This window comes from Hylobates moloch, unplaced genomic scaffold, assembly GCF_009828535.3.
Source record: "Hylobates moloch isolate HMO894 unplaced genomic scaffold, HMol_V3 SCAFFOLD_3, whole genome shotgun sequence".
NCBI classification, from domain to species: domain Eukaryota; kingdom Metazoa; phylum Chordata; class Mammalia; order Primates; family Hylobatidae; genus Hylobates; species Hylobates moloch.
The window spans coordinates 141,962,298-141,989,854 of record NW_026652278.1 but is presented as its reverse complement, the minus strand read 5'-3'; the positions used below and the strand labels follow the sequence as shown (position 1 = coordinate 141,989,854).

General features: G+C 36.6%; 1 protein-coding gene across 4 annotated transcripts in view; it reads left to right on the top strand.

The window, feature by feature from the left end:
* The window catches only part of LRBA (LPS responsive beige-like anchor protein), a 793,918-nt gene that overhangs the window by 133,514 nt on the left and 632,847 nt on the right, over window positions 1-27,557 (top strand). For all 4 annotated transcript variants that reach the window (XM_032148169.2, XM_032148179.2, XM_032148174.2 and 1 more), the window contains 5 exons: window positions 10,182-10,274; window positions 11,483-11,591; window positions 12,304-12,385; window positions 14,611-14,734; window positions 15,052-15,244. In XM_032148169.2, coding sequence (XP_032004060.1) covers window positions 10,182-10,274; window positions 11,483-11,591; window positions 12,304-12,385; window positions 14,611-14,734; window positions 15,052-15,244 — 601 coding nt within the window. The remainder of the gene's footprint in view (window positions 1-10,181; window positions 10,275-11,482; window positions 11,592-12,303; window positions 12,386-14,610; window positions 14,735-15,051; window positions 15,245-27,557) is intronic.

Sequence of the window (27,557 nt, the reverse complement as noted above, 5' to 3'; positions counted from 1 at the left end):
TTTCTCCACCATGAAATCATTTAAACATTAGCTCTGATATTAAACTCAGGTCAACAGCTTGGAAGACTTATCCTTCCTTAGAAGTGACTGTGTTTTGTGACTCAGTGTCAGTCTCATCATATGCCCTGCTTAAATTGTTATAAATTTTTAATATTTGAGTCCAGTTTAATGAGCTGTTATATGTTTTAATGAGCAGATTGAAATAATGTTACTATTCAGATTATCTTTTTGGGCGTTTCTCTTGCCTGAATTATATTTTCTGCATTGAAAATATACTGTACATACCATAGTATATTTCAATTCAAAAATATCCATATCTATTTCTTTAAACATGTAACCATAGTAAAATTGATTGCATGAAAATACTTCCAAATTTGAATATTATTCTTCATGGGTTATTTTTGTTATCTTCCTTATACTTTATTTCCAAATAGAGAAGTGTACATGTATTTATACATTGTTGTATGATTAGATAAATATATAAATTTCATTGAAGCACTACAGGATTTTTCCTCCCTTTAATGTGTAAAGTATTTTTTTGTGCATTAAATAAGAACAAAATTATGGTCAAAAAGCAAAATAGGCCCATTTAACTTTTACAAAACTTACTGCTGATGTTTAGCAGATAAACTAGTTTGATTCTGCTTTGGTTAGGAGTGTTCGAAATTTTAAAATTTTTTGTAGGATAACTATTGGGTTCATACAATAATTTCAGCTTCTTTTGATCTTCTCATGTTATTAATCCTAATAAAACATTATTTGAAAGTACATAGACAATGTCTAGAGTTTATCTTTTGAAGAAATTATTGTGATTTTTTTTTTTTTTTTTTTTCGAGACAGTTTTGCTCTTGTTGCCCAGGCTGGAGTGCAATGGTGCGATCTCAGCTCACTGCAACTTCTGCCTCCCGGGTTCAAGCAATTCTCCTGCCTCAGCCTCCAGAGTAGCTGGGATTACAGGCATGTGCCACCACACCCAACTAATTTTGTATTTTTAGTAGAGACAGGGTTTTGCCATGTTGGTCTGGCTGGTCTCAAACTCCTGACCTCGGGTGATCCACCCACCTCGGCCTCCCAAAGTGCTGGGATTACAGGTGTGAGCCACCGTGCCCAGCCCTATTGTGATTTTTAACCACAGATATTTGTGAGTTAAGCTACAGCAAGCATAGTTTTTTGATATGTTAAAATATCTTAGTGTGTTACGGTTTTTATTTTTATTTATTATGTATTTATGTTAATAATTTCCACCTTTATCTTAGATTCAGGGGGTACATGTGCACGTTTGTTACATGGATATATTGTGTGATGCTGAGGTTTGAGGTGTGATTGATCCTGTCACCCAAGTACTGAGTATAGCACCCAATAGTTAGTTTTTCAATCTTTTCCCTCTTCCTTCTCTCCTTCTTGTAGTCCTCATTGTCTATTATTGCCATTTTTATGTCTATGAGTGCCCATTATTTAGCTCCTGGTTATAACTGGGAAGATGTGATATTTGGCTTTTTGTTCCCGCATTAATTCGCTTAGGATAATGACCTCCAGCTGCATCCACGTTTCTGCAAAGGACATGATCTTGGTTTATTTTTATGGCTGTGTAGTATTCTTTGGTGTATATGTATTACATTTTCTCTATCCAATCTACCATTGATAGAAACCTAGGTTGATTTCATGTCTTTGCTGTTGTGATTAGTGCTGTAATACACATACGAGTGCATGTGTTGTTGGTAGAATGATTTATTTTATTTTGGATATGTACCCAGTAATAAAATTGCTGAGTTGAATGGTAGTTCAAAGTTTTTTGAGAAATCTCCAAAGCTGTTTTCCACAGAGGCTGAACAAACTTACATTCTCACCAACAGCGTGTAAGTGTAACCTTTTCTCTGCAGCTTTGCCAGAAGCAGTTGTTTTTTGACTTTTTAGTAATAGCTATTCTGACTGGTCTGAGATGGTATCTCATTGTTTGGATTTGCATTTTGCTGATGATTAGCGATGTTAATTAGGCATTTTTTCATATGTTTGTTGCCCGCTTGTATGTCTTCTTTTAAGAAGTGTCTGTGGCATTTCCCATTTTTTAATGGGATTGTTTTTAGCTTGTACAATTGTTTAAGTTCCTTATAGATTCTGGATATTAGACCTTTGTCGAATGCATAGTTTGTCAGTATTTTCCCATTCTGTAGATTGTCTGTTTACTCTCTTGACAGTTTCTTTGTACCTAAGTGCTTAGTTTAGTTGGGTCCCACTCGTCAATTTTTGTTTGTATTGTGATTGCTTTTGAGGACTTAGTGATAAATTCTTTCCCGAGGCTGATGTCCACAATGGTGTTTTCTAGGTTTTCTTCTAGGATTCTTCTAATTCGATGGCTTACATTTAAACCTTTAATTCATCTTGAGCTAAAAGGTTTTTTTTTTTTTTTTGGAGACAGGGTCTTGCTCTGTTGCCCAGGTTGGAGTGCAGTGGCACGATCACAGCTCACTACAGCCTCTCCCGCTGCGTCTCAAGCAATCTTCCCACCTTGGCCTCCCAGGTAGCTGGGATTACAGGCATGTGCCACCATGCCCGGATGAGTTTTCGTTTTTTGTAGAGACAGAGTTTCACCACGTTGCCCAGGTTGGTCTCAAATTCCTGGGCTCATGTGATCCACCACCTCGGACTCCCAAAGTGTTGGGATACAGGTGTCAACCACCACACTTGGCTGAGTTAAGTTTTGTATGGTGAAAAGTAAGGGTGCAGTTTCATTCTTCTGCATGTGGCTAACCAGTTATTCCAATACCATTTATTGAATAGGGAGTCCTTTCCCCATTGCTTGTTTTTCTCTACTTTGTCAAAGATCAGATGGCTGTAGGTATGTGGCTTTGTTTCTGGGTTCTCTATTTTGTTCCATTGGCACATGTGTCTGTTTTTATACCAGTACCATGCTGTTTTGGTCACTGTAGCCTTATAGTATAGTTTGAAGTTGGGTATTGCGATGACTCCAGCTTTGTTCTTTTTGTTTAGGATTGCTTTGCCTATATGGGCTCTTGTTTGGGTTCCGTATGTATTTTACTATAGTTTTTTTCTAGTTCTGTGAAAAATCACATTTGTAGTTTTGTAGGAATAGTATAGAATCTGTGGATTGCTTTGGGCAGTATGGCCATTTAAATAATATTGATTCTTCCAATCCTTGAGCATGGATATTATAAAAGGAATTGCTTTCTTGATTTGGATATGAACTTGAAGGTTGTTGTTGTTTGGAAATGCTACTGATTTTTATACATCAATTTTATATCCCGAAACTGTACTGAAGTCATTTAATCAGTCACAGGAGCCTTTTGGAGGAGTCTTTAGGGTTTTCTAGTTATAGAATTATATTGTCATGAAGAGAGAGAGTTTGAATTTTTTTTGTCCTATTTGGATGCCTTTTGTTTCCTTTTCTTGCCTGATTGCTCTGGCAAGGACTTCCAGTGCTATGCTGAGTAAGAGTGGTTAAGAGTAGGCACCCTTTTCTTGCTCCAGTTCTCAAAGGGAATGCTTCCTGTTTTTGTCTGTTTAATATAATGTTAGCTGTGGGTTTACCCTAGATGGCTCTCATTATTTTGAGGTATGTTCCTTCTATGCCTGGTTTCTTGAGGATTTTTATGATGAAGAGATGCTGGATTTTATTGAGAGTTTTTTCCACATCTATTGGGATAAACATATGGTTTTGTTTTTAATTCTGTTTGTATTGAATCATATTTGTTGATTTGTGTATGTTGAACCAACCTTGCATACCAGAAATGAAGCCTACTTGATCATGGTGAATTAACTTTTTGATGTGTTGCTGGATTTGGTTTGCTAGTATTTTACTGGGGACTTTTGCAGCTACGTTCATCAGGGATATTGGCCTGTAGTTTTCTTTCTCGTTGTGTCTCTGCTGGGTTTTGGTATCAGGGTGATGCCGGCTTTGTAAAATAAGTTAGGGTGGAGTTCCTTGTACTCAAGTTTTTTGAATATTTTTAGTAGGATTGCTACCACCTCTTCTTTGTATATCTGCTAGAATTTGGCAGTGAATTTACCTCATCTAGGATTTTTTTGGTTGGTAGGTAACCAAAAAAAAAAAAAAAAAAAAATCGTGGACCAGAAAAATTCACTGCCAAATTTAAGCAGGTATACAGTTTTGGAGCTCAATCCTGGTCTGTTCAGGGTTTTAATTTCTTCCTGATTTTGTGTTTCTATGAATTTATCCATTCCCTATAGATTTTCTAGTTTGTGTGCATAGAGGTGTTCATAATCGTCTCTGAGGATCTTTTGTATTTCTGTGAGATTGGTTGTATCATCAACTTTGTCATTTCTGATTGTGCTTATATGTGGATTTTTTTTTTTTAATCTAGCTAGTGGTCTATCAGTCTTCTTTATCCATTCAAATAACCAGCTTTTCGTTTTGTTGGTTCTTTGTATGGATTTTTTTTTGGTCTCAGTTTTTAGTTCTGCTCTGATTTTCGTTATTTTTTTTTTCTTCTGGTAGCTTTGGGGTTAATAGTTTGTGTTTTTCTAGGTCCTCTAGGTGTGATGTTAGATTGTTAATTTTAGATCTTTCTAGCTTTTTGACTTAGGCCATTAGTGCTATGTGCTATAAAATTTCCTTTTTTTTTTTTTTGAGACAGTCCTGCTCTGTTGCCCAGGCTGGAGTGCAGTGGCTCAATCTCAGCTCACTACAACCTGTGCCTCCCGGGTTCAGGTGACTCTCCTGCCTCAGCCTCCTGAGTAGCTGGGATTACAGGCGCCCACCACCATGCCTAGCTATTTTTTTTTGTATTTTTGGTAGAGACAGGGTTTCACCATGTTGGCCAGGCTGGTCCAGAATTCCTGCTCTCAAGTGATCTGCCCACCTCGACCTCCCAAAGTGTTGGGATTACAAGCATGAGCCACTGTGCCTGTCCTAAAGTTTCATCTTAACACTGCTTTGGCTGTATCCTAGAGATTCGGTTATGTTGTCTTTGTTTTCATTTATTTCAAAAAATTTTTAAATTTCTGCCTTCATTTCATTGTTTACTCAAAAGTCATTCAGGAGCAAGTTGTTCAACTTCCATGTAATTGTATGGTTTTGAGAGATCATTTTGGTATTGATTTCTATTTTTATTTCACTGTGGTCTGAGAATATGGTTGGCATGATTTCAATTTTTTGAATTTATTGAGACTTTCTTTATGGCGAAGCATGTGGTTGATCTTGGAGTATGTTTTGTGTGCAGATGAGAAGAATGTGTATCCTGTGGTTGATGGGTGGAGTATCCCATAGATGTCTATTAGGTCCAATTAGTCAAGTGTTGAATTTATGTCCAGAATTTATTTGTTAGTTTTCTGCCTCCATGACATGTCTAATGCCTGTTAGTGGGGTGTTGAAATCCCCCACTATTATTGTGTGACTAAGTGTGTTCCTAGGTCTAGTAGTAGTAGTAGTTTTATATATCTGATTGCTCTACTATTGGGTGCATATATATTTAAGGTAATTAAGTTTCCTTGTTGAATTGAACTATTTTTCACTTATGCAATGCCATTTTTTGTCCTTTTTAACTCTTGATAGTTTATCATTTGTTTTATCTGATATAAGAATAGTGACACCTGCTCTTTTTCTACGTTCTGTCTGTGTGATAGATCTTTCCCCAACCCTGTACTATGAGCCTATGAGTGGTGTTACATGTGAAATAGGTCTTTTTTTTTTTTTTAATATGGAGTCTTGCTCTGTCGCTCAGACTGGAGTGCAGTGGCGTGATCTCTGCTCACTGCAAGCTCCGCCTCCCAGGTTCATGCCATTCTCCTGCCTCAGCCTCCTGAGTAGCTGGGAATACAGGTGCCCGCCACCATGCTTGGCTAATTTTTTTTTTGTATTTTTAGTAAAGACGGGGTTTCACTGTGTTAGCCAGGATGGTCTCGATCTCCTGACCTTGTGATCCGCCCGCCTCGGCCTCCCAAAGTGCTGGGATTACAGGCGTGAGCCACTGCGCCCAGCTGAAATAGGTCTCTTAAAGACAGTAGATGGATGAGTTTTGTTTTTTTATCCAATATGCCATTCTGTGCCTTTTGAGTGGGGCATTTAGACCGTTTACACTCATAATTAATATTGATATGTGAGATTTTGATCCTGTCATGAAGTTGTTAGCTGGTTGCTTTGTAATTTCTTTTGTGTGGTTGTTTTATAAGGTTTGCAAACTATGTACATGTATTTTTGTGGTAGTAAGTGTTTTTACATTTCCATGTTTAGAACTCCCTTAAGGATCTCTTGTAAGGTTGGTCTATAGGTAACAAATTCCCTTGATGCTTGCTTGCCTGAAAAACATTTATTTCTCCTTTGCTTATTAAGCTTAGTTTGGGTGGATATGAAATTTCTTGGCTAAATTTATTTCCTTTTAAGGATACTGAAAATAAGCCCCCAATCTCTCCTGGCTTGTGTGGTTTCTGCCGAGAAGTCTGCTGTTAGGCTGATGGGGTTCTGTTTGTATGTGATCTGACCTTTTTCTCTATCTACCTTTAAGATTTTTTCTTTAATATTGATCTTGGGCAGTCTGGTGACTACATGCTGTGGTGATGTTTATTTTGTATGGTATCTTGTGATGTTCTCTAGATTTCTTGTATTTGGATGTCTATATCTCTAGCAAAATTAGGTTAATTTTCTTGAATTATTTCCTCACGTATGTTTTCCAGGTTGTTTTCTTTTTATCCATCTCTCTCAGTAATGCCAGTAATTTGTAGGTTTGGCTGCTTTACATAGTCTTATATTTCTTGAAGATGACTTTTTTTCATTTTTCAACCTTTTTAAAAAAATTTTTGTTTAGTTAAATTTGAAAGATCAGTCTTGAAGCTTTGAAATTCTTTCTTTTGGTTTGTCCAGTCTGCTGATAAAACTTTCAGTTTTGTTTTGTAATTTCTTAAGTGAGTTTTTCAATTCCAGGATCTCTGATTGATTTCTTTTTAAGATGTTTAATCCCATTCATCTCCTGGATTGCTTTAGAAGTTTCTTTTAATTTTCAATATTGTCTTGGATATCATTGAGCTTCCATGCAGTCCATGTTTTGAATTATTTATTTGTCAATTCTTCTGAGTTTCCATTTGGTTATGGACCATGGTTGGAGAGCCAGTGTGATCCTTTGATGGTGTCACCACACTCAGATTTTTCATGGTGTCTGAAGTTTTGTGGTGGTTCCTTCTCCTTTGGAGATGCTGACACTTCTAACTTTTGTAATAATTTTCATGCTTTTAAGATTTTTTTTCTTTCTCTATAATGTTATTTTTTTTTTTGTCTTCTTTCTCTTTCCCTGTCTTCATAGGGGGTGTGGCTATAGAGAATGCTGGGTAGGGCCTTTTGGCTTTGCTTCTGTAGCTTTATACACTTTCGTCAGCAGATTTTATATTGGGCTGTGCAGTTCAACCTACAAGCCATTGGATGGCAGTTATGAGTAAGAGTGGGCTTTGGCCAATGTAGCTGGGTATATACTTGACTCTTGTTTAGTGGGAGAAGCTCTCTGTTGCCTCAGGCAATAAGCTGATGTGTGGAGTGCATGGTGGTCTGGGCTCCCTCCTACGCTCTGGAGGAGGGCACAAAAAATAGTGATGGGAAACCTCAGCCCCAAGTTCTCTGCATGGGAATGGGGATGGCCTAAACTCCTAATCCAGGAAAAATGGGTTTTCCAGATTCCTGGAGATCTACTGGCTGTGAAATGGGGAGGGTCTCCTACACCAGGATTTCTGCACTGGAATGTGGGACACCTCAGGGTACTGAACCAGGCAAGCAGTTACTTTGAATCCCTGGAGATAGGCTTGGTTGTGAAACAGAGAGGGCCGCCTGTACCAGGATCTCTGCATAGGAATGGTGCAGAAGGTGCTGTTCCAGGTGAGTGAGTAGTCTGAATGCCTGGAAATCTGCCTGACCATGGAGCAGAGAGGTTCCCCCTTGCACCAAGATCTTTGCACAGAGGGGTGAGGTGACTCAGGCTGCTGGACTAGCCAAGCAGCTGCTCTGAATGCCTGGAGATCTCCCTGGGCGCGAAGCATAGAGGACCCCTCTGAACCTGGATCTCTGCAAAGGAAGAGTGGGGTGGCTCAGGCCGCCACTCTGGGCAAGCAAGTGCATTTAATGCCTGGAGATCTGCCTGTGCATCTTGCTGCACCACGTGGAATAGGGCTCAGGTTGCTAGTCTGTGAGAGTGGGTGCGTCAGTTGCCTGGAGATCTGCCTGGGCATGGAGCAAAGAGGGTCCAGTGCTATCATCTGTGTCTACGAAGGGTGGAGTGGCTTGAATGCCTGGATTTCTGCCTGAGAGTGGAGCAGAGAGGGCCCTGCTGCACCACAGTGTCAGGGTAGCAGGCTGGAGCACCCAGCAATGATACATGCAGACTGGTTCCAGGTCACCAAGCTGCCTCTGCCTGCCAAGTCTTGTCCAGGAGATGTTGCAGCTGTAACAGCTTTCCTCCCACCCCAGGCCTGCAACGGGGTAGAGTACAATTATAACACCTACTGCTGAGGCAGTTTTCACAATTCTGGCTCCAAAGCAGGGACTCTAATCTCTGGCATGCCTGCACAGCCACACTGCCAGATTTCCAGGTTGAATTGTGTGTGCTTGAATTCAAAATGGCGTCCTGCTGTTGGTCCCTGCAACTTTTCCTGGTGTCTTTCCCTCACAGTATCTCCATACGTCTTTCCCAGTTAGCTCCAGGTTTTGGGAGAAACAAAGTGCTCTTGGGAACTAGGGTGCCTTTCATGATTCTGGTGGAGTCCTGCTTTTCTTCCTGAATTAAAGCTCACAGTTGATTTTTATGTACTATCTTGCTATTTCCAAGTGGCTGAGAAATGCTAAAGCCCTCAAATCTGCCATCTTTGGGCAAAAAAACTCAAAAAACTATTGTGATTTTAAACTGGTATTATATTAATATTTCTTTTAAAAGTTTAATTTTTATTTGGCTGAATTTAAATCCTTGAAGAAAAGAAACATACAACATATTAGTATTTTCCTAATGATTGTTAAGTTTTTGTACTAAGATTTGAATCAAAATTACACAGTTACAATATGATATGGGCCTGAATGCCTTTAGTTCATATTTGAAAAGGAATCAAACTTCTTTTTTATATACTTGCTTTTCTATTGATCATTAGAGGTTGAAGATTATTTCGTTTTTGTTCATAATGTTTTCTGACTTACTAAACACCAAAATTTTGATCTAGGAGAATACTGATATCCTTAATTTTTAAAAGTAATTATAAGAGTTTCTAATTACTGTTCTTGTTCTAAATATTTATGAGGAAGGGAATGCTGTAATGAATCAGTTTAATTTTGGTTTCATTATACTTTACTTATACTAAAATCAGAAGGCCTTCCTAGATCTTTGTTTGTTTGTTTTTTTTTTTTTTTTTGAGACAGAGTCTCACTGTGTTGCCCAGGCTGGAGTGCAGTGGCGTGATCTCAGCTCCCTGCAACCTCCACCTCCCAGGTTCAAGCGATTCTCCTGCCTCAGCCTCCTGAAAAGCTGGATTACAGGCACATACCACCACACCCAGATAATTTTTGTATTTTTAGTAGAGATGGGGTTTCACCATGTTGGCTAGGCTGGTCTTGAACTCCTGACTTCAGGTGATCTGCCCACCTTGGCCTCCCAAACTGTTGGGATTACAGACGTGAGCCACTGCATCCGGCCACCTCATAGATCTTTAAAACTTAAATTAGATTACTATATAATTTTTGAGAATTGAATGGGAAATTTATTTTTAGCAGTTCTTTGGTTGTAAATCTTTTTACTTTTGTAATTATTTCTGATTATCATTTATTATTAGCCTGCTCTCTTGTTTTTCATAGTGACAATTATTTAGAAATTTAAATATGTGCTACCATTAGAGAATGCTTTCTACTGACTTAAAATAACAAGTTGGTAACCTTCAGGACATTTATAAGCCTGTAGCAGAAGGAAAAAAGTGTCTGAAAGCTAGCTTGATGCACACGTTACATATAAGTATGTGCATGGAAAAGTCACCTCATTTCTTATATTCGAATTTCTTCTCATTTCTTAGTTTTCGTTGAAAGGAACTCTACCTGAGATAAGCAGATTTTTTATATACAGAAATGTATATTAAATTTCCTTCCATATTATTTGAAATAGGTTTATAATAATATGAAAAGTATATATTTTAAACTTTTCCATTTAAAAATTATACTCAAAATAATTTGTTTTAAATTTTTATTCATTCAGTGTTATCTACAAACTTCTGGCATCAAAAAGTGAAGGAATCAGGGTACAAGCTCTTAAGGCAATGGGTTATTTTTTAAAACATCTGGCCCCAAAGTAAGTATGCCGAAATCTAAGATGGACTGTTGTATTCTACTTATTTATTTTATAAATCTTTGCAGTAGTAATTTTGTTCTATAGTCCTCTAGTTTTTCTTTTATTTTTATTCATAAATTGCTGTATAAATGTAATCCCACTAGTACATATTTTAAAAATTAAGTTGAACAGGAATAGTTTTTTTGTACATAAAATTATTTAAATTATTCATATATTTAATGTGAATTATGAGAATTAGTTTGGACAGCTTGCATTCAAGAAGCTATGGAGACTTGATTTCAGGTGACTCACACCATTTTTGCTTTATCTATATTATAAAGTAATACAGTAACCTGGATGTTTGTCACATAGTGTGTTCTGCTGTATGCGTAACTCAAAACTGAAACTTCCGTGCTTATTTTCTTAGCTGAATACAGATATTCATGTTCTACCTCTTGTTCTTTGTACCAGAAGTAGTTTATTTTAAAAAGAAAATTTTGGGGGTAGAACAAGTGTTGGTAAACTGCAGTCTTTAGGAATCCAGCTAGCCACCTGTAAATAAAGTTTTATTGGAAAAAAGCCACAATAATTTATTTGTGTATCATCTGTGGTTGCTTTCATGATACAAGGACAGTGTTGAGTTGTGACAGAAATCACCTGGTCCACAAATTTTAAAATATTTACCCCCTGGCCATTTGCAGAAAAACTTTGCTGACCCCAAGGGTAAAATTAAAGTTTGTGATCCTTTAGTTTCTGAATTATGCTTGGAAGGTTAATTTTGGTATATATGTTTTCATAGTATTTATTTTTAAAAATTATATTACATTTCTTCTACTTTTTCTCCACATGGTTTTTCTACTTAAGTACTTATTGTGCTTTAGATGATCATCCCCAGGGGAGACTAAGTTAGTGCTGGTAGATTGTAGCAACTTCATTAAATAAATAACTGCTCTGAAGATTTTGGAGGAGGTTTTTGCTGTGCTGTAGCATAGGCAAACTTGTCTTTTTTTTTTAATTTTTAACTTTGGCTATGCTTATATAGTTAGCATTTCTCTGCTTAAAGGTTTTGTGGCCTTTAAAGTTCTAGATTGAAGATAATTGGGAGAGTAATTGAGTTGGGAATTGTTTATAATGTGAAAAAGTATTTTGTATTTCCTTCATCCAGCATGCATATTAAGTAGAGCACAGAAAAGCTCTACATTTGATGATTTCTTTTTGTGTAATTGCAGGAGGAAAGCAGAAGTCATGCTTGGACATGGATTGTTTTCATTGCTAGCTGAAAGGCTCATGCTTCAGACAAATTTAATCACAATGACCACATATAATGTGCTCTTTGAGGTAGGAACGTACTTAGGATTTACTCCTCTAAATTTCTTATTATAAAAATGCCTCTTAACATTGTGTGGGTAAATAAGATCATTTATTTTTATTTTATTTTTTGAGACAGAGTCTCCCTCTGTCACCCAGGCTGGAGTGCAGTGGTACAGTCTTGGCTCACTGCAACCTCCACCTCCCGGGTTCAAGTGATTCTCCTGTCTCAGCCTCCCCAGTACCTGGGATTACAGGTGTACGCCACCACACCTGGCTAATTTTTGTATTTTTAGTAGTGACAAGGTTTCGCTATGTTGGCTAGGCTGGTCTCGAACTCGTGACCTCAGGCGATCTACCCACCTCAGCCTCCCAAAGTGCTGGGATTACAGGCATGAGCCACCATGCTGGCCAGCTCATTTAAGTTTGTAATGTACAGCTTTGAAATGATATAAAGGAGATGTGGCTGCATTTTTATAAATCTATTATTAATCTGTGAATTTCTAAACAGTTTATTTCTGTTTAAGTATTCCCTCCATTGTATTAACTATTTGATGTCTCATTTTATAATTAAGAAAACATAGAGTAATAATGCTGTAGTTATTTTAGAAGTCTAATAGTTAGCATGACAATATTGGACTTAAAAATATACTATATTTTGATTAGTGTTGTACTTAAAGTTCATTAATAGTGATTCTAATCCAGTGATTTGCTAATGTAATCCATTGTTTTACTTCTGTAGATTCTTATAGAACAGATTGGTACTCAGGTGATACATAAACAGCATCCAGATCCTGATTCTTCAGTAAAGATACAAAACCCTCGTATGTATTTTATATACTTTAACAAAAACTACCTTTTGCTACTTAAAAAGAAAGTCACTGTGAACAACCTAAAATTGATGTTGTTGAAACAGATTGTTAGATGAATATTTCATTAAGGATGATGATATTATACTAGTTTTGTTTGTGTTTTATATTGAGTATTCCTTCGAATCAACCTTAAGTTATGTGGAAATTCTTATATAAAGGTTTTGAAGAATTGTTTGCTTAAGGTCTTGATGTAATATATGTTCAGACTTTCAGCAAAATTTTGATTGTGCTATTTAGTGATGTCAGGCAGAATTACATGAACCATCGAGGTAGTTTTATGTTAAATTACTGTGAATATAAAAATACCAAATTTAAAATAGAAAAATATGTCTTCTTTATTGTTTATGAAGATAGTCTTGTTAAACAGTCTTTTCTTTTGATATTTAGAATTCTTAAGCATTTATATAAAGTATACCTTTTTCATCTTGCTTTTTAAGATCATGTTATTAAAATTATTAGTTTGTAGAGTTTCGAAATTTAATTACATTTTATGTGTTTAGGTGTATTTGTGTGTTTGGTACTCCAGTGCTAATTTTCAAAGCACATGGCTTTGAAGTTTAATTTTCCTCAGCTTTCAGAGAAACATGACGTGATTATTTTGCCTATGTTGCCCAGGCTGGTCTAAAATTCCTGCGCTCAAGCAATCTTCCCACCTCAGCCTCCGAAAGTGCTGGTATTACAGGCATGAGCCTACTGCACCTAGTCTAAGTGCATATTTTTAAAATAATTTTTTTTGTTTTGTTTTAATTTAAGCTAAGAAGCTAAGTTCTGGAGATTATTTATTTATTTAGAGACCGAGTCTTGTCGTGCTCTGTCGCCCAGGCTAGAGTGCAGTGCCAGGATCTCAGCCACTGTAACCTCTGCCTCCTGGTTCAAGCGATTCTCCTGCCTCAGCCTCCCTGGTAGCTGGGATTACAGGCACCTGCTACCAGGCCTGGATAATTTTTGTATTTTTTGTGGAGATGGGACTTCGCCATGTTGGCCAGGGTGGTCTTGAACTCTTGACCTCAAATGATCCAACTGCCTCAGCCTCCCAAAGTTCTGGGATTACAGGCATGAGCCACTGTGCCTGGCCTAATTTAAGCGAAATTCTGGAGATTTAAATAGCTTTATGCTAAGACCATTACAATAGTAGTTTAGTTTGCATTTTCTGGGGAGATGGGATGTTGAATAGGTTTTAATTTCCTTTGGGTTTTTTGTGTTTAATTTTACTTTTAAGACTATGAAAGAAAATCTTCACACCTTTAAAAATTCACTATGGTAGGCTGGGTGTGGTGGCTCATGCCTGTAATCCCAGCACTTTGGGAGGCCGAGGCAGGTGGATCACGAGGTCAGGAGTTCGAGACCAGCCTCACCAAGATGGTGAAATGCTGTCTCTACTAAAAATACAAAAATTAGCTAGGCGTGGTGGCAGGCGCCTATAATCCCAGCTGTAGAAGACTATGTGTGCATACCATAAATTATGATGAGGAATCTAAGAATTTATTATCTTTTTCTGAGATTTTGATTATAGTGTTTTTTTATTTTATTTCATTATTTTTTTTTTGAGACAGAGTCTTGCTCTGTCGCTTAGGCTGGGGTGCAGTGGCACGATCTTGGCTCACTACAGCCTCTGCCTCCTGGGTTCAAGCGATTCACCTGTGTCACCCTCCTGAGTAGCTGGGATTACAGGCACACGCCACCACACCTGGCTAATTTTTATATTTTTAGTAGAGATGGGGTTTTGCCATGTTGGCCAGGCTGCTCTTGAACTCCTGACCTCAAGTGATCCACCCACCTTAGCTTCCCAAAGTGTTGTAATTACAGGTGTGAGCCACCTCGCCTGGCCTACTTGTTTTTAAGATCAACTTTACTATTTGGTATATCTTAGAGAGAGTAAGCAGTTTCACTGACATTTAATTCATTTATAATTTAACTTGTTTTATTTTAACCTTTTAAAGTTCAGCTTTATTTTTGCACATTTGAATCATGAAAGAAATTTCCTTTCATATTTATAAGTGCTTTCTAATGAATGTATTGTCATTTCTTTCCATAGGTGATTTTTTTAATAACAGAAGAGGATGTTTTTGGTAGACATTTGTGTTAGAGAAACTAAAGAAATTGCAATAGATCGATGACGTTCTATCATGAGTTTTTTGTTGAGTTTGGTTTTTACTTATTTATAAACTGTCTTACAGAGATACTAAAAGTAATTGCGACCCTACTTCGAAATTCTCCCCAGTGCCCAGAGAGCATGGAGGTTCGCAGAGCCTTTCTTTCTGACATGATTAAACTTTTTAATAACAGTAGAGAAAACAGGAGGTAAGCTGAATCAGAAAGCATTTATTTGCAATATTCAAATGTACTTTTGTATAAGCCCATTTTATCTAAGAAAAATTGCTTTAAAAATATTGTGAAATGATTTTTCTATTTTTTTATTAAGAGTATGTAAATAATGTACCACATAGTTAAGTTAGAATTTTTCGTACCATATTGTTGAATTGTTCTTAATATATAACTAAATGTGTTTCTTTTTTGGGGGGGGAAGGGAGGGGCAGGGTTATTTTGTTTTAAACCTTTAGATTTCTTTTAGATGATTTTTTTTCTTCAGTAATTTAGTACCCTCTTATAATTTTCAGGAGCTTGCTACAATGCTCTGTGTGGCAAGAATGGATGCTTTCTCTCTGCTATTTTAATCCTAAGAATTCAGATGAGCAAAAGATAACGGAAATGGTATATGCCATATTCAGAATCCTGCTTTACCATGCAGTCAAATATGAGTGGGGTGGCTGGCGTGTATGGGTAGACACTTTATCAATCACTCATTCAAAGGTAAGTTTCTTTATGAAAGCGTATTGTAGCATTTTAAATATCTATAATTTTTGAATTTTAGTCATTTAAAAAATTTGGATACTTAAAATCAAGGAAAACAGGCAAGTTATCTTCTGAAAGTACAGCAAAATGAAAGCTCAAAAAGATTATCAATAGAAATAAATATAAAGCATTTCTAATTTCTTTAGAATCAAAATAATTTTTTCTAATGTTGTTTTTACATGTACTTATCTTTATAATGGTAAATCTATTGCCACAGCATAAAGGAATTTATACTAGGGTGGTAAAAAAATAGTTGCGGCAAAAACTGCAATTACTTTTGCACCAACCTAATTTTTTTTCCGAGGAAGCCCTGTTTACAAACATGGGTCTCAGAATTTTATACACGTTAAAAGCTTTTGAACACAAGGTGGCGCACTATATTCAAAGATGAGCAGTTGTTTTAGCAATGTAAGGTGGTTGAGTAAACAGAAAAGCTCTGGCTGATGTTTGCCCTTTGCTCATCTTGCAGGTAGCTAAAAACTGGGTTTGGAAGAATGTAGTCTTTTTTTTTTTTTTTAATTAAGCCAAAGTAAGTTAAGTTATTTATGTATAGCTTCAATTTTTTTTTTGAAATACTCTAAGCATACAAAAAGGATCACTGTTTATGAAATTGGGTTACCCCTCTACAATTGCTTTGTCTCCTCTTCTTCGCCTGACCCCCAACACCACTAGCTTTTATTTGGTGCTGTCTTTTGTCTTTTCTATACCTTTACTACGTGTATATAACTCTAAACAATAAAGAGTTTTATTTTTTATGTTTGCACTTAAGGTAAATGCGGCATACTGAATGCATTTTTTTTGTTAATTACTGTTTGTGCTTATTATTGTTTGAGATTCATCCACATTGACTCATGTAGTTTTGTTCATTTTCTCAATTGTAATGTATTGCATGACATGACCATTTATTTACCAATTAATTAGCATTTTCGTATACATTTTGTGCTTGTTCAAGAATTTTCTGCATATATTCCTAGAAGTAGAATTGCTGACTTATAAGGTGAAAATGTTGAACTTTACAAGATAATGCAAATTCTTTTCCAAAGTATCGTATTCCAATACAATACAGTATTCTAAAGTAGTGTATCAGTTTACATCTCACCAGCAGTGTTTCAGTTCTCATTGCTTCACATCACCTAATCACGTGGTATGGCTGGAGTTTAAAAATTTGTCACTTTGATGAATTTAAACTGCTACATCACCATAATCTTGATCTGTGTTTTCTTGTTGTTTTGTGGGAGTTCTTTATATAGTCTCCTTCTTAATCCTTGCTAGCTATGTTGTTTATGAACATCTTCTGCCAATATGTGGATTATCTAATTATTTTTGGAGTTTTATGTTTGTACCTTCTGAGGAAAATTTACATTTCAAGTAATTAATGCATTAAAATTTATTAGTTTCATTTACGTGTATGTTTTTTGAATTTTAAGAACTCTTTCATTATTTGGAATACTGTATAATTATATAGCTACTTATTTAATAAAAAATTGACTAGAAGGAATAAATACCAAGAATGATAATTTTTGTATATCTTTAAGTGTTACATTTTACTATCAAAGTTATTATTCTAAAATATTTTGTCATTCTGTAGAATATATTGCCATTTCTGGCCGGGTGTGGTGGCTCACGCCTGTAATCCCAGCACTTTGGGCGGCCAAGGCAGGTGGATCACCTGAGGTCCAAAGTTGGAGACTAGCCTGGCCAACATGGTGAAACGCCATCTCTATTAAAAATACAAAAATTAGCCAGGCGTGGTGGCGTGCACCTGTAATCCCAGCTACTTGGGAGGCTGAGGCAGGAGAATTGCTTGAACCTGGGAGGCAGAGGTTGCAGTGAGCAGAGATAGAGCCATTGTACTCCAGCCTGGTGAGAGAGTGAGACTCCATCTAAAAAAAAAAAAAAAAAAAAAAAAAAAAAAAAAAAAAAAAGAATATATTGCCCTTTCCTAATTACGTTTCTAGGTATTTGAATAGCTTTTAATTATTGATTGAAAGTTCCTACAAATTATTCATTGTGCCTCCTCTTTCCTCATTGAGAAGAAAGTATGCTTCTATAAGGGTTTACAAGGAGTAAAATCCATTTGTAGATAAGAAAAGAGATCTGATTTTATAAAATGGCTTTGTTTTAGTCACTGTATTGTTGAGGTTGATCAGTTTTGTCTAAAACAGAATTCAGCTAGCCATGGCCTAAGGGTTAGATCTAAATAAAATTGTACTAGAATGTATCCACTACCATTCCTTTATATATTGTATATGGCTACTTTCACACTATAAGGATAATCGTACATGTTACATCAACGACATGGCCCCTAAAATCTGACATCAACGACATGGCCCCTAAAATCTGAAATATTTACTATTTGGCTAATTACAGGAACTGTTTGCCATCCTTTCTGTAACTTTAGTTTGTGCTGATGCCCAGATACTCTCATTTCTATTGCAGTAGGCTGCTGCAATCTAGACTGATTTTTTTTCTCATACTATGTTGCCATTTACAAAAGATTATAAGAAAAATAGGGTTGACTTTGTGCCCCATATACATCTGGAGTAGACTTCAGAGATTTCTAGAGGAGATTCTAGGTTAGGGAAGTGCCCAGTATAAAGCAGATTTTTCACGTTTTCCAACAGATATATGTCAGTTCACCTTAGTTTCTTCAAGTCCTTAGGAAAGATGGCTGGAGGAGTATAAACTTTAAAGCAATCATTGTTAAAAGTATAACCTAAAGACCTTGGGAGGGAGGCCAGGCACGATGGCACATGCATGTAATCACAGGCTGAGGCGGCTGGATCACTTGAGGTCAGGAGTTCAGGACCAGCCTGGCCAACATGGTGAAACCCCATCTCTGCTAAAAATATAAAAATTAGCTGGGCATGGTGGTGCATGCCTGTAATCCCAGGTACTTGGGAGACTGAGGCAGGAGAATTGCCTGAACCCAGGAGGCAGAGGTTGCATTAAGCCAAGCTCACACCACTATACTGCAGCCTGGGTGACAGATTGAGACTCTGTCTCAAAAAAAAAAAAAAAAAAGAACTTGGGACCATGAGAGCTTTTCATGGGGTCTGCGCGGTCCTCCTTTCCTACTACATATCTATATGAGGGTGGATTTTCTTTATATACTTCAGCCAAACCAATATATGCAACAGATTGAATGCAAAAGCAAATCTGAGAATGCAGTTGTCTTCTATGAAGCCAAACTTTAAAGAGATTCACAAAAATATGAAATAATGGCACTCTTCTTGTTATTGTTAGGTTTTGAAAAATAATCATTTTCAAAAAATGTTATTTATATTATATATTGAGTTTATTATTTTTAAGTGGGTTAATAGTTCTAAAAGGTCTCAGTTTTAATTCCTAATATAATAAACAGTAGTAGATATAATCCACATAGATAAAGAGTCTTTGGGGACCTTAATACTTTTTAAGAATGTAAAGTGTTGCCCGGGCGAGGTGGCTCACGCCTGTAATCCCAGCACTTTGGGAGGCTGAGGCGGGTGGATCACGAGGCCAAGAGATTGAGATCATCCTGGCCAACATGGTGAAACCCTGTCTCTCTAAAAATACAAAAATTAGCTGGGCGTGGTGGTGAATGCCTGTAGTCCCAGCTACTTGTGAGGGTGAGGCAGAAGAATCGCTTGAACCGAGGAGGTGGAGTTTGCAGTGAGCCGAGATCGCACCACTGCACTCCAGCCTGTGACAGAGCGATATTCTGTCTCAAAAAAGAAAAATAAATAAATAAATAAATAAAGTGTCATGAGACCAAAAAGTTTGAGAACTGCTATCTTAGAAAATAATAGGGTATTTAGGGTAAATAGATTAGTCTTTTTGAGTTCCCTATATACAAAATAAAGGAGTTGGATTAGGTGATATCTCAGGTGTTTTGAGCTTGTGAGCATTTATGACTAAGTATTTATATCCAGTTTTCAAATTCATTTGTGTAAGTAATGAAAGAATGTGGACTTTGGAGACAGGGTGTGAATCCTGATTTATAGTAATTATTAGCTGTATAAGCTCAGGAAAAAGAGTCTCCCTGTCACCCAGGCTAGAGTGCAGTGGTGCAATCTTGGCTCACTGTAACCTCCGCCTCCCAGGCTCAAATGATTGTTATGCCTCAGCCTCCCGAGTAGCTGGGATTACAGTTGCCTGCCACCGCAACTGGCTAATTTTTGTATTTTTAGTAGAGACAGCATTTCGCCATGTTGGCCGGGCTGGTCTGGAACTCCTGACCTCAGGTGATCTGCCTGCCTCAGCCTCCCAAAGTGCTGGGATTACAGGGGTGAGCCACCGGGCCTGGCTTGTGTCTTAGTTTCTAACAAAAAAGTTTGAAGAAAGTATACACTTTTAAAAAGAGAAAAAAGCTTTAGAATAAGGATATAGAGAAAGGAAAAAAATATTTTTTGAGACAGGTGAAGTGTAGTGGTGTGCTCATAGCTCACTGCAACTTCAAACTCCTGCGCTCAAGTGATCTCTCACCTCAGCCTCCTGAGTAGCTGGGACTACAGACGTGCTACCACACCTGGCTAATTTTTTAGTTTTTTTTTGTAGAGACGAGGTCTTACTGTGTTGATCAGGCTGGTCTTCAACTCCTGGACTCAAGTGGTTCCCCCCGCCTGGACCTCTGAAAGTGCTGGGATTATGGGCATGAGCCACCACACCCGGCTAGAATGTGTGTGTGTGTGTGTGTGTGTGTTTTTCTTTTTTAAATGAGACAGAGTCTTACTCTGTCACCCTGGCTGGAATGCAATGGTGCAGTCTTGGCTCACTGAAACCTCCACCTCCTGGGTTCGAGCGATTCTCCTGCCTCAACCTGGCGAGTAGCTGGGACTACAGGTGTGCACCTCCACACTCGGCTAATTTTTTTGTATTTTTACTAGAGACGGGATTTCACCACGTTGCCCAGGTTAGTCTTGAACTCCTGAGCTCAGGGGATCCACCCACCTCCACCTCCTAAAGTGTTAGGATTACAGGCGTGTGTGACTGTGCCCTGCCTTTTTTTTTTTTTTTTTTAAATTATACTTTAAGTTCTAGGGTACATGTGCACAACATGCAGGTTTGTTACATATGTATATATGTACCATGTTGGTGTGCTGCACCTATTAACTTGTCATTTACATTAGGTATATCTCCTAATGCTATCGCTCCCCTCTCCCCCACCCCACGACAGGCCCCAGTGTGTGATGTTCCTTTTCCTGTGTCCAAGTGTTCTCGTTGTTCAATTCCCACCTATGAGTGAGAACATGCAGTGTTTGGTTTTCTGTCCTTGTGATAGTTTGCTGAGAATGATGGTTTCCAGCTTCATCGATGTCCCTACAAAGGACATAAACTCATCCTTTTTTATGGCTGCATAGTATTCCATGGTGTGCATGTGCCACATTTTCTTAATCCGGTCTATCATTGATGGACATTTGGGTTGGCTGCAAGTGTTTGCTATTGTGAATAGTGCCGCAATAAACATATGTGTACATATGCTTTATAACAGCATGATTTATAATCCTTTGGGTATATACCCAGTAATGGGATGGCTGGGTCAAATGGTATTTCTAGTTCTAGATCCTTGAGGAATCGCCACACTGTCTTCCACAATGGTTGAACTAGTTTACAGTCCCACCAACAGTGTAAAAGTGTTCCTATTTCTCCACATCCTCTCCAGCACCTGTTGTTTCCTTACTTTTTAATGATCGCCATTCTAACTTTTTTTTTTTTGGAGTCAGAGTCTTGCTCTGTCACCCAGGCTGGAGTGCAGTGGTGTAATCTTGGCTCACTGCAATGTCCACCTCCCAGGTTCAAGAAATTCTCATGCCTCAGCCTCCCAAGTAGCTGGGATTACAGGTGTGAGCCCCTGTGCCTGGCAGAAAATATCTTTTTACAACTGTACAATGTGTTTGTGTTTCAAGCTAAATTTGATTTCAAAAGAGTCAAAAAGTTTTAAAAATTAAAATGTTTATAAAGTTAAAATGTTACAGTAAGCTAAGGTTAATCTCTTATTGAAAAAAGAAAAGTAGTTTTTAAAAATAAATTTAGTGTGGCCTATATTTACAGTGTTTATAAAGTCTCCTGTAGTGTACTAGACCTACACATTTACTCACCACTTACTCACTGATTGACCCAGAGCAACTTCTAGTTTTATAAGCTCCATTCATGGTAAATGCCTTATGTAGGTACCATTTAAAATCTTTTATATTGGATTTTTACTATACCTTTTCTATGTTTATATTTGTTTAGATACACATTTCTAAACCTTACATACACACATATAAGGGCTGGGAATGGTGGCCCACACCTCTAATCCCAGCACTTTGGGAGGCCAAGTCTGAAAGATGGCTTGAGGCCAGGAATTTGAGACCAGCCTGGACAACAAAGTGAGTCTCAATCTACACACACACACACACACACACACACACACACACACACACACACCATTAGCTGGGATGGTGGCATGCACCTGTATTTCTTACTACTCAGGAGGCTGAGGTGGGAGGATCACTTGAGCCCAGGAGTTTGAAGTAACGTAACAGTGAACTATGATTGTGCCACTGGACTCCAGCCTGGGTCACAGTGAGACTCAGTCTTTTTTAAAACAAAATTAAAACATTAAAAAAATAGATACACAAATACATATATTGTGTTACAGTTGTCTGCAGTCTTTTGTACAGTAATAAGCTATACAGGTTCGTAGCCTAGGAGCAATAAGCTCTACCATAGAGCCTAGGTATATAGTAGGTGATACAATCTAGGTTTGCGTAAGTACACTCTATGGTGTTCACATGATGAAATTGCTTAATGATGCATTTCTCGGAATATATCTTCATGATTAAGTGATGCATGACTATAGTTTTGTTTAGTTGATGTGTTTCTTTTTTTTTTTTTTTTTTTTTTTTTTAGAGTCTCGCTCTGTCGCCCTGGGTGGAGTGCCGTAGCACGATCTCGGCTCACTGCAAGCTCTGCCTCCTGGGTTCACACCATTCTCGTGCCTCAGCCTCCCAAGTAGCTGGGACTACAGGCACCTGCCACCACACCCGGCTAATTTTTTGTATTTTTAGTAGAGACAAGGTTTCCCCTTGTTAGCCAGGATGGTCTCGATCTCCTGACCTCGTGATCCGCCCGCCTCAGCCTCCCAAAGTGCTGAGATTACAGGTGTGAGCCACTGTGCCCGGCCTATATGTTTCTTTAGTCCAGTGATTTATGGCTTTAAACAGATCTTAAAATTTTTCTGAAGAAAATAGTTGCTTTAAGGAGAGGCCTCTAGTGCCTACTTTTGACCAAGAACCACACCGACTCAAGTTTTAGTATTCATTTATAAGATAGGATAATGCTAAGTTAATCATGGAGTCTTTTTATCTGAGTAAAACTAGACCTATCACTTTTTGCTGTCAAAGTATACTTTTAAAAATACATGCTAAAACATTACTTATGAAAGGGAAAACAAAAGTTTAAAGTCGTAAGTTGGTTCTTATATTTGTTCACCTTTTATTTTAGTGTTTCATACATGTCTTTTAATTTTATTTCTTCGTGTGGATTTTCTTCATTTTTAAAAGGCTTTTCTGTTTCATGAGGCTTATACAAAGTAATTTATTTGAATGCTGTTAAGTTTTTTGAAATTTTAAATCTTTATAGCTATTTTTAAAATAAGACAGAAACTTATACCCTAAGGCTCTTCAAGTCATTATTTAATAAAGCTTAGAATAGAGCTGTAGTGATTCAGTAAGTAGGTGAACAATTTTTAGCAGCTATTAAAAATTCCACTGGAATTATTGGAACAAAATTTTCTTTTCTCTAAAAATATTAATTCTGATGATTTTATAATACTTTTATACATACAGTGTTAAAGTGATGCTTTTTCCTTTTTTGCAGTCATTTTGAATCTCAATATCACAAATTTATAACATGGTTCTTGATAAAGAACTGATGTGTAAAGAACTAATGTTGCAGAATTGGATAGCTTTTGCAGAGTTACATCAGGATATATTCTGCTGCTATAAAAAGCCAAAGAAACTCAATTGCAATTTTATTGTCCAGTTTGATAGATTTCCTGCCACCTTTGTAGCAGGGAAGCTGTTTGTCACTATATGCCTTTCCTCCAGCAGCTGAACTGGGTTTTATAAGCAGTAATAGGCTCTTCTAGTATAACTGCACTATGTTGGTTACTTTGATCTCAGGGTTTTAAAGTGTGCACCTAGTAACGTTTGTGATTTCATTGTCTTACTTGTTGTCTAGGTTTTCATTTTTTTTGTTTGTTTGTTTTTGGCTTCAAACTGAACATTTTTCTGTGCTTAAGTAATACTTTTTTTCACTTGGTATGATAAAATGCTTTTACTCATTAATTAAAGATTAAATTAAGGCATTTAAACTATTCTGAATTATGAGAATTTTCTAAACACATTCTTTTCTAAACAAATAAAACTAACACCTTAGATACTGTATTTTGTCTAGACTCATATTGCCGTAAGGTAGAATGGGTTTATGACTTAAAATGAATAAAGATTAGTCATGCTGGAGTTAAAAGTATAACATGAATTGGATTTCCTCCTAAATAGTGAATTTGAGGATAAAGTCCTTAATTATCTTGGATTATTTGAAATATCTGAAGATTTTGCTTGCTGTTTACTGATGAAATATCTGAAGTATAAATTTCAGTTACTGTACATAAGAAAAAACTACTATTTAGATTGGGTAAAAGCATGTGGAAATAAGATTTTTTTAAAAGAATTTTCTAATTGGTTTATTAAAATTATTTTTAAAATCATAAGATGTGAACTGGCATATACAAAAATGTATATGTGTTTATGGTGGCTGTATGATAAGGTTAAAAGTGAATTGTTTGAAGAAATTTCAAAAGTTACAGAATTGGCCAGACATGGTGGCTCATGCCTCCCAGCACTTTGGGAGGCTGAGGCAGGTGGATCACTTGAGGCCAGAGTTTGAGACCAGCCTGGTCAACGTGGTGAAACCCTGTATCTACTAAAAATACAAAAATTCGCCAGAAGTGGTGGTGCATGCCTGTGGTCCCAGCTACTGGGGGGCGGAGGCATGCAAATCACTTGAATACGGGATGCTGAAGCTGCAGTGAGCTGAGATTGTGCCACTGCACTCCAGCCTGGGTGATGGAGGGAGATATCTCACAAAAATTACAAAAACAAAAAAGTTACAAAATGTCTGCATTTCATGGATTATCAGCACTTTACACCTTATTTAATTACTAAATAATTCTTTAAAAATACCTGATTTCTGTGTGTTTGTGTGTGTGTTTTTACCAAGTTTAAATGGTACTTAAAAAAAAAAAAAAGAAAAAGAGAGACAGACAGAGTGTTGCTGTGCTTCCCAGGCTAGAGTGGGGTGGTTCTTTACAGGTGCCATTACATATAGCACACTACAGCCTCATACTCCTTGGCTCAAGTGATCCTCTCCCTTCAGCCTCTCCAGTAGCTGGGACTGCGGGCATGCACCTTTGTTCCTGGCTAAAAGTATTCTTAGCTTTAACATTTTGAAACCAAATAGCAATTATTATTTAAAAAAATTTAAAATAATAAGTTTTCATTACAGGAAATCTTGAACCCAATAGAAATGCATACACACAGAAAACAAAAATTACCCATTATCCAAACACCTATGTATAACCTATTAACATTTTGGTGCGAGACCTTTTAGTCTTCTCTTCTGTACATGAATCTATACATACATATAATTATTTGCTAACAAAATGTGATCATATTTTTACTATTTTAGAGTATTATTTAATGATATGCTTCTTACATGAATTTTAATGCCTGCATATTATATGACATTATGGAGAAGTAAAGAGCATAAGATTCAGCTTTGATACAACATTTGAATGTTATCAGACCACTTAAAATTCTAGGAAGGAGTGACCGTGTAAATGATTGAAGTTTTCTTTTTATATTCTGGCATTCTCCAAAATTGTGTTTAGAAAAATTGATGGAAGAGAGATTTAAAAAATTTATTGATTTATATTATAATCATACTTTATCTGTTCCTTATCATTGAGCAATGATGAGCCTGGTTCAATACTGTAACCCTTATTTTGTAGGATAAATTCCTATAAGTGGAATTTCCAGAGGAAGGAGTCTGTACATGTTTTAAAAAGTTTTAGTAGATATTGCTAAATTGCCCTCTAAAAATTTGTACCAGTTTATACTCTAGATTTGCATGAAAGCATCTGTTTAGACTGTTTTTAAGAAGTTAAAATTGATCAAAATGACTTTGTTTTAAAAATGAAAAGATTAGAAGTTATTTGCTGCAATATTCTTTTGTCAGTGTTCTTCCTATCTTTATAAATGGGGATTGTACTTCCAACCTTTAGAATTGCTCTTAATTATGTCAGTAATGCTTGATTTTACCATTATATCTGTTACCTATACCATTGTTGTACATCAGAGTCTCTATAAAAGATCTCATGAATGTGGTGGCAATCATTTTGACTTACGCTAATTGATAATACATATGGGAAGATCCACCTGTTTTTAAAGATATATCTTATTTATCAAAGGTTGGTAACTTAATCAGAAGTTAACATCATATTTAGCTGGTATTTTCATATGAAAACAGACACTGAAAAAGATGCATTTGCTTAAAAACAAAGTCAGCTGCTAAACATTGCCTAACAGTTTAAAAAGTCTAAATTTTACAGGTTATACAGTTTTAATATATAGATTAAAAAGATAATATTAACATCTGGATGTATTGTGTTTATCTTTTATCTACCAATTAGTAAATTTGAGTGCCAATTAAGTTGAAAGTAATGGCAAAAGAAATGTTATAGTCATTAGCTCACAAGTATCTTTAACTAGTAGTTTATAGAAGTGCTTTCCAACATTACAAACAGCTATAGATTAGCTATCAAATGATTGTGAAGATTAATGACTAGTCTTTTAGCTAGGTAATGTAGAACAATATCTGGCAATTAATTGGAAATTATCAGTTTTAAAGTCACAAATATCTTAAGGAAAACAGCATCCAAAAAGATAATACTGATAATTGTTCAATTGCAATTTAGCTTTTAGACCGTTGGATAAATTAAATTAAGGGCAAATTTAAAAACCAAATGACTTTAGAATTTTAAAAGCATTTCAGATTCTGAAGGTAAATGCTTTTCTATCTGTGGTTTTATACTGTATTAATCAAGTATGAAGCGAGAATAAATACCTTTTCAGATATTTGAGATCTCAAAACATTTATATACATCCTTTCTTAAGAAGGCACTGCAGGATATTGGACAAAAGGAGAGAATAATACAAAGAGAAAGAAACGAAATACAAGAAACAAGAGACAACATAGAAGAGAGATGAAGGGGACCTCCAGGACTGTAGAAAGGGAGATCCCAATAGCAGCTAACATCATATTTGGCTGGTATTTTCATATGAAAACAGACACTGAAAAAGTAGGCAGATGACAGTCCATCTGGACTGGAGCAGTTTCACTCAGGAGAGGTGGACCTGTATTCTTGTTAGGATTACTTAGCTTGCTTGCCTTCATCATGTGCTGATTAAATTCCTGTTTTCCCATCTAATGTGAATCACCTGAAGATTCTCACGTCACTCCACAAAGACATGCTGTGTTTCGACCTACTTCTTAGGGTAGAGGTTCACCATGGTGAACTTAGAATTGAAAAATATAAAGTATTTCATGCCAATACACTCTACCTGGCACACACCACCTCTGATAGATTCTCCAGTTCTCTTGACCTCTGTATTTCCTAATGACTTGCCTATAAGACTTCCCAGAAATGGCTTTACATATTCTCTCAAATAAGCTGAAGCCCTGCTGCAACTCACAGATTCTGTGTATCTTGTCTTTTCTTGGGAGCCTCAGGTATGGCAGTATTGCTCTTTAAAATACAATTGGCTAGTTTTGTGTTAGACTTAGTTTTTTAAACTAAACATAATGGGTATGTTTAGTATCTAGATAGTAAAACTATCTTTTAAAATTATCTCCCAAAGCTCTGCCCTCCAGGTAAAACTGTTTATAAACAGTGAACAATAGAAATACCAGGATAGTGATTTTTTTCTGATTGTAGTGGAGAAATAGGGAGTACAGTTTGGGCAGGGCACATAGGGAAATTGTGAGGTACTGGTAATGTTTTACTTCTTGACATGGGTGGTAGGTATGTGAGATTAAAAAAAATTGTTTCTTAACCTGTACATATAAATTACATATACTCATGTTTATTGATCCATTGTATAATGCAAATTCTAAAAACCTTTAATATAAATAAAATCAAAGCAAATGATTATTGAAAACTAAAGTCATTCTGTAACACAGG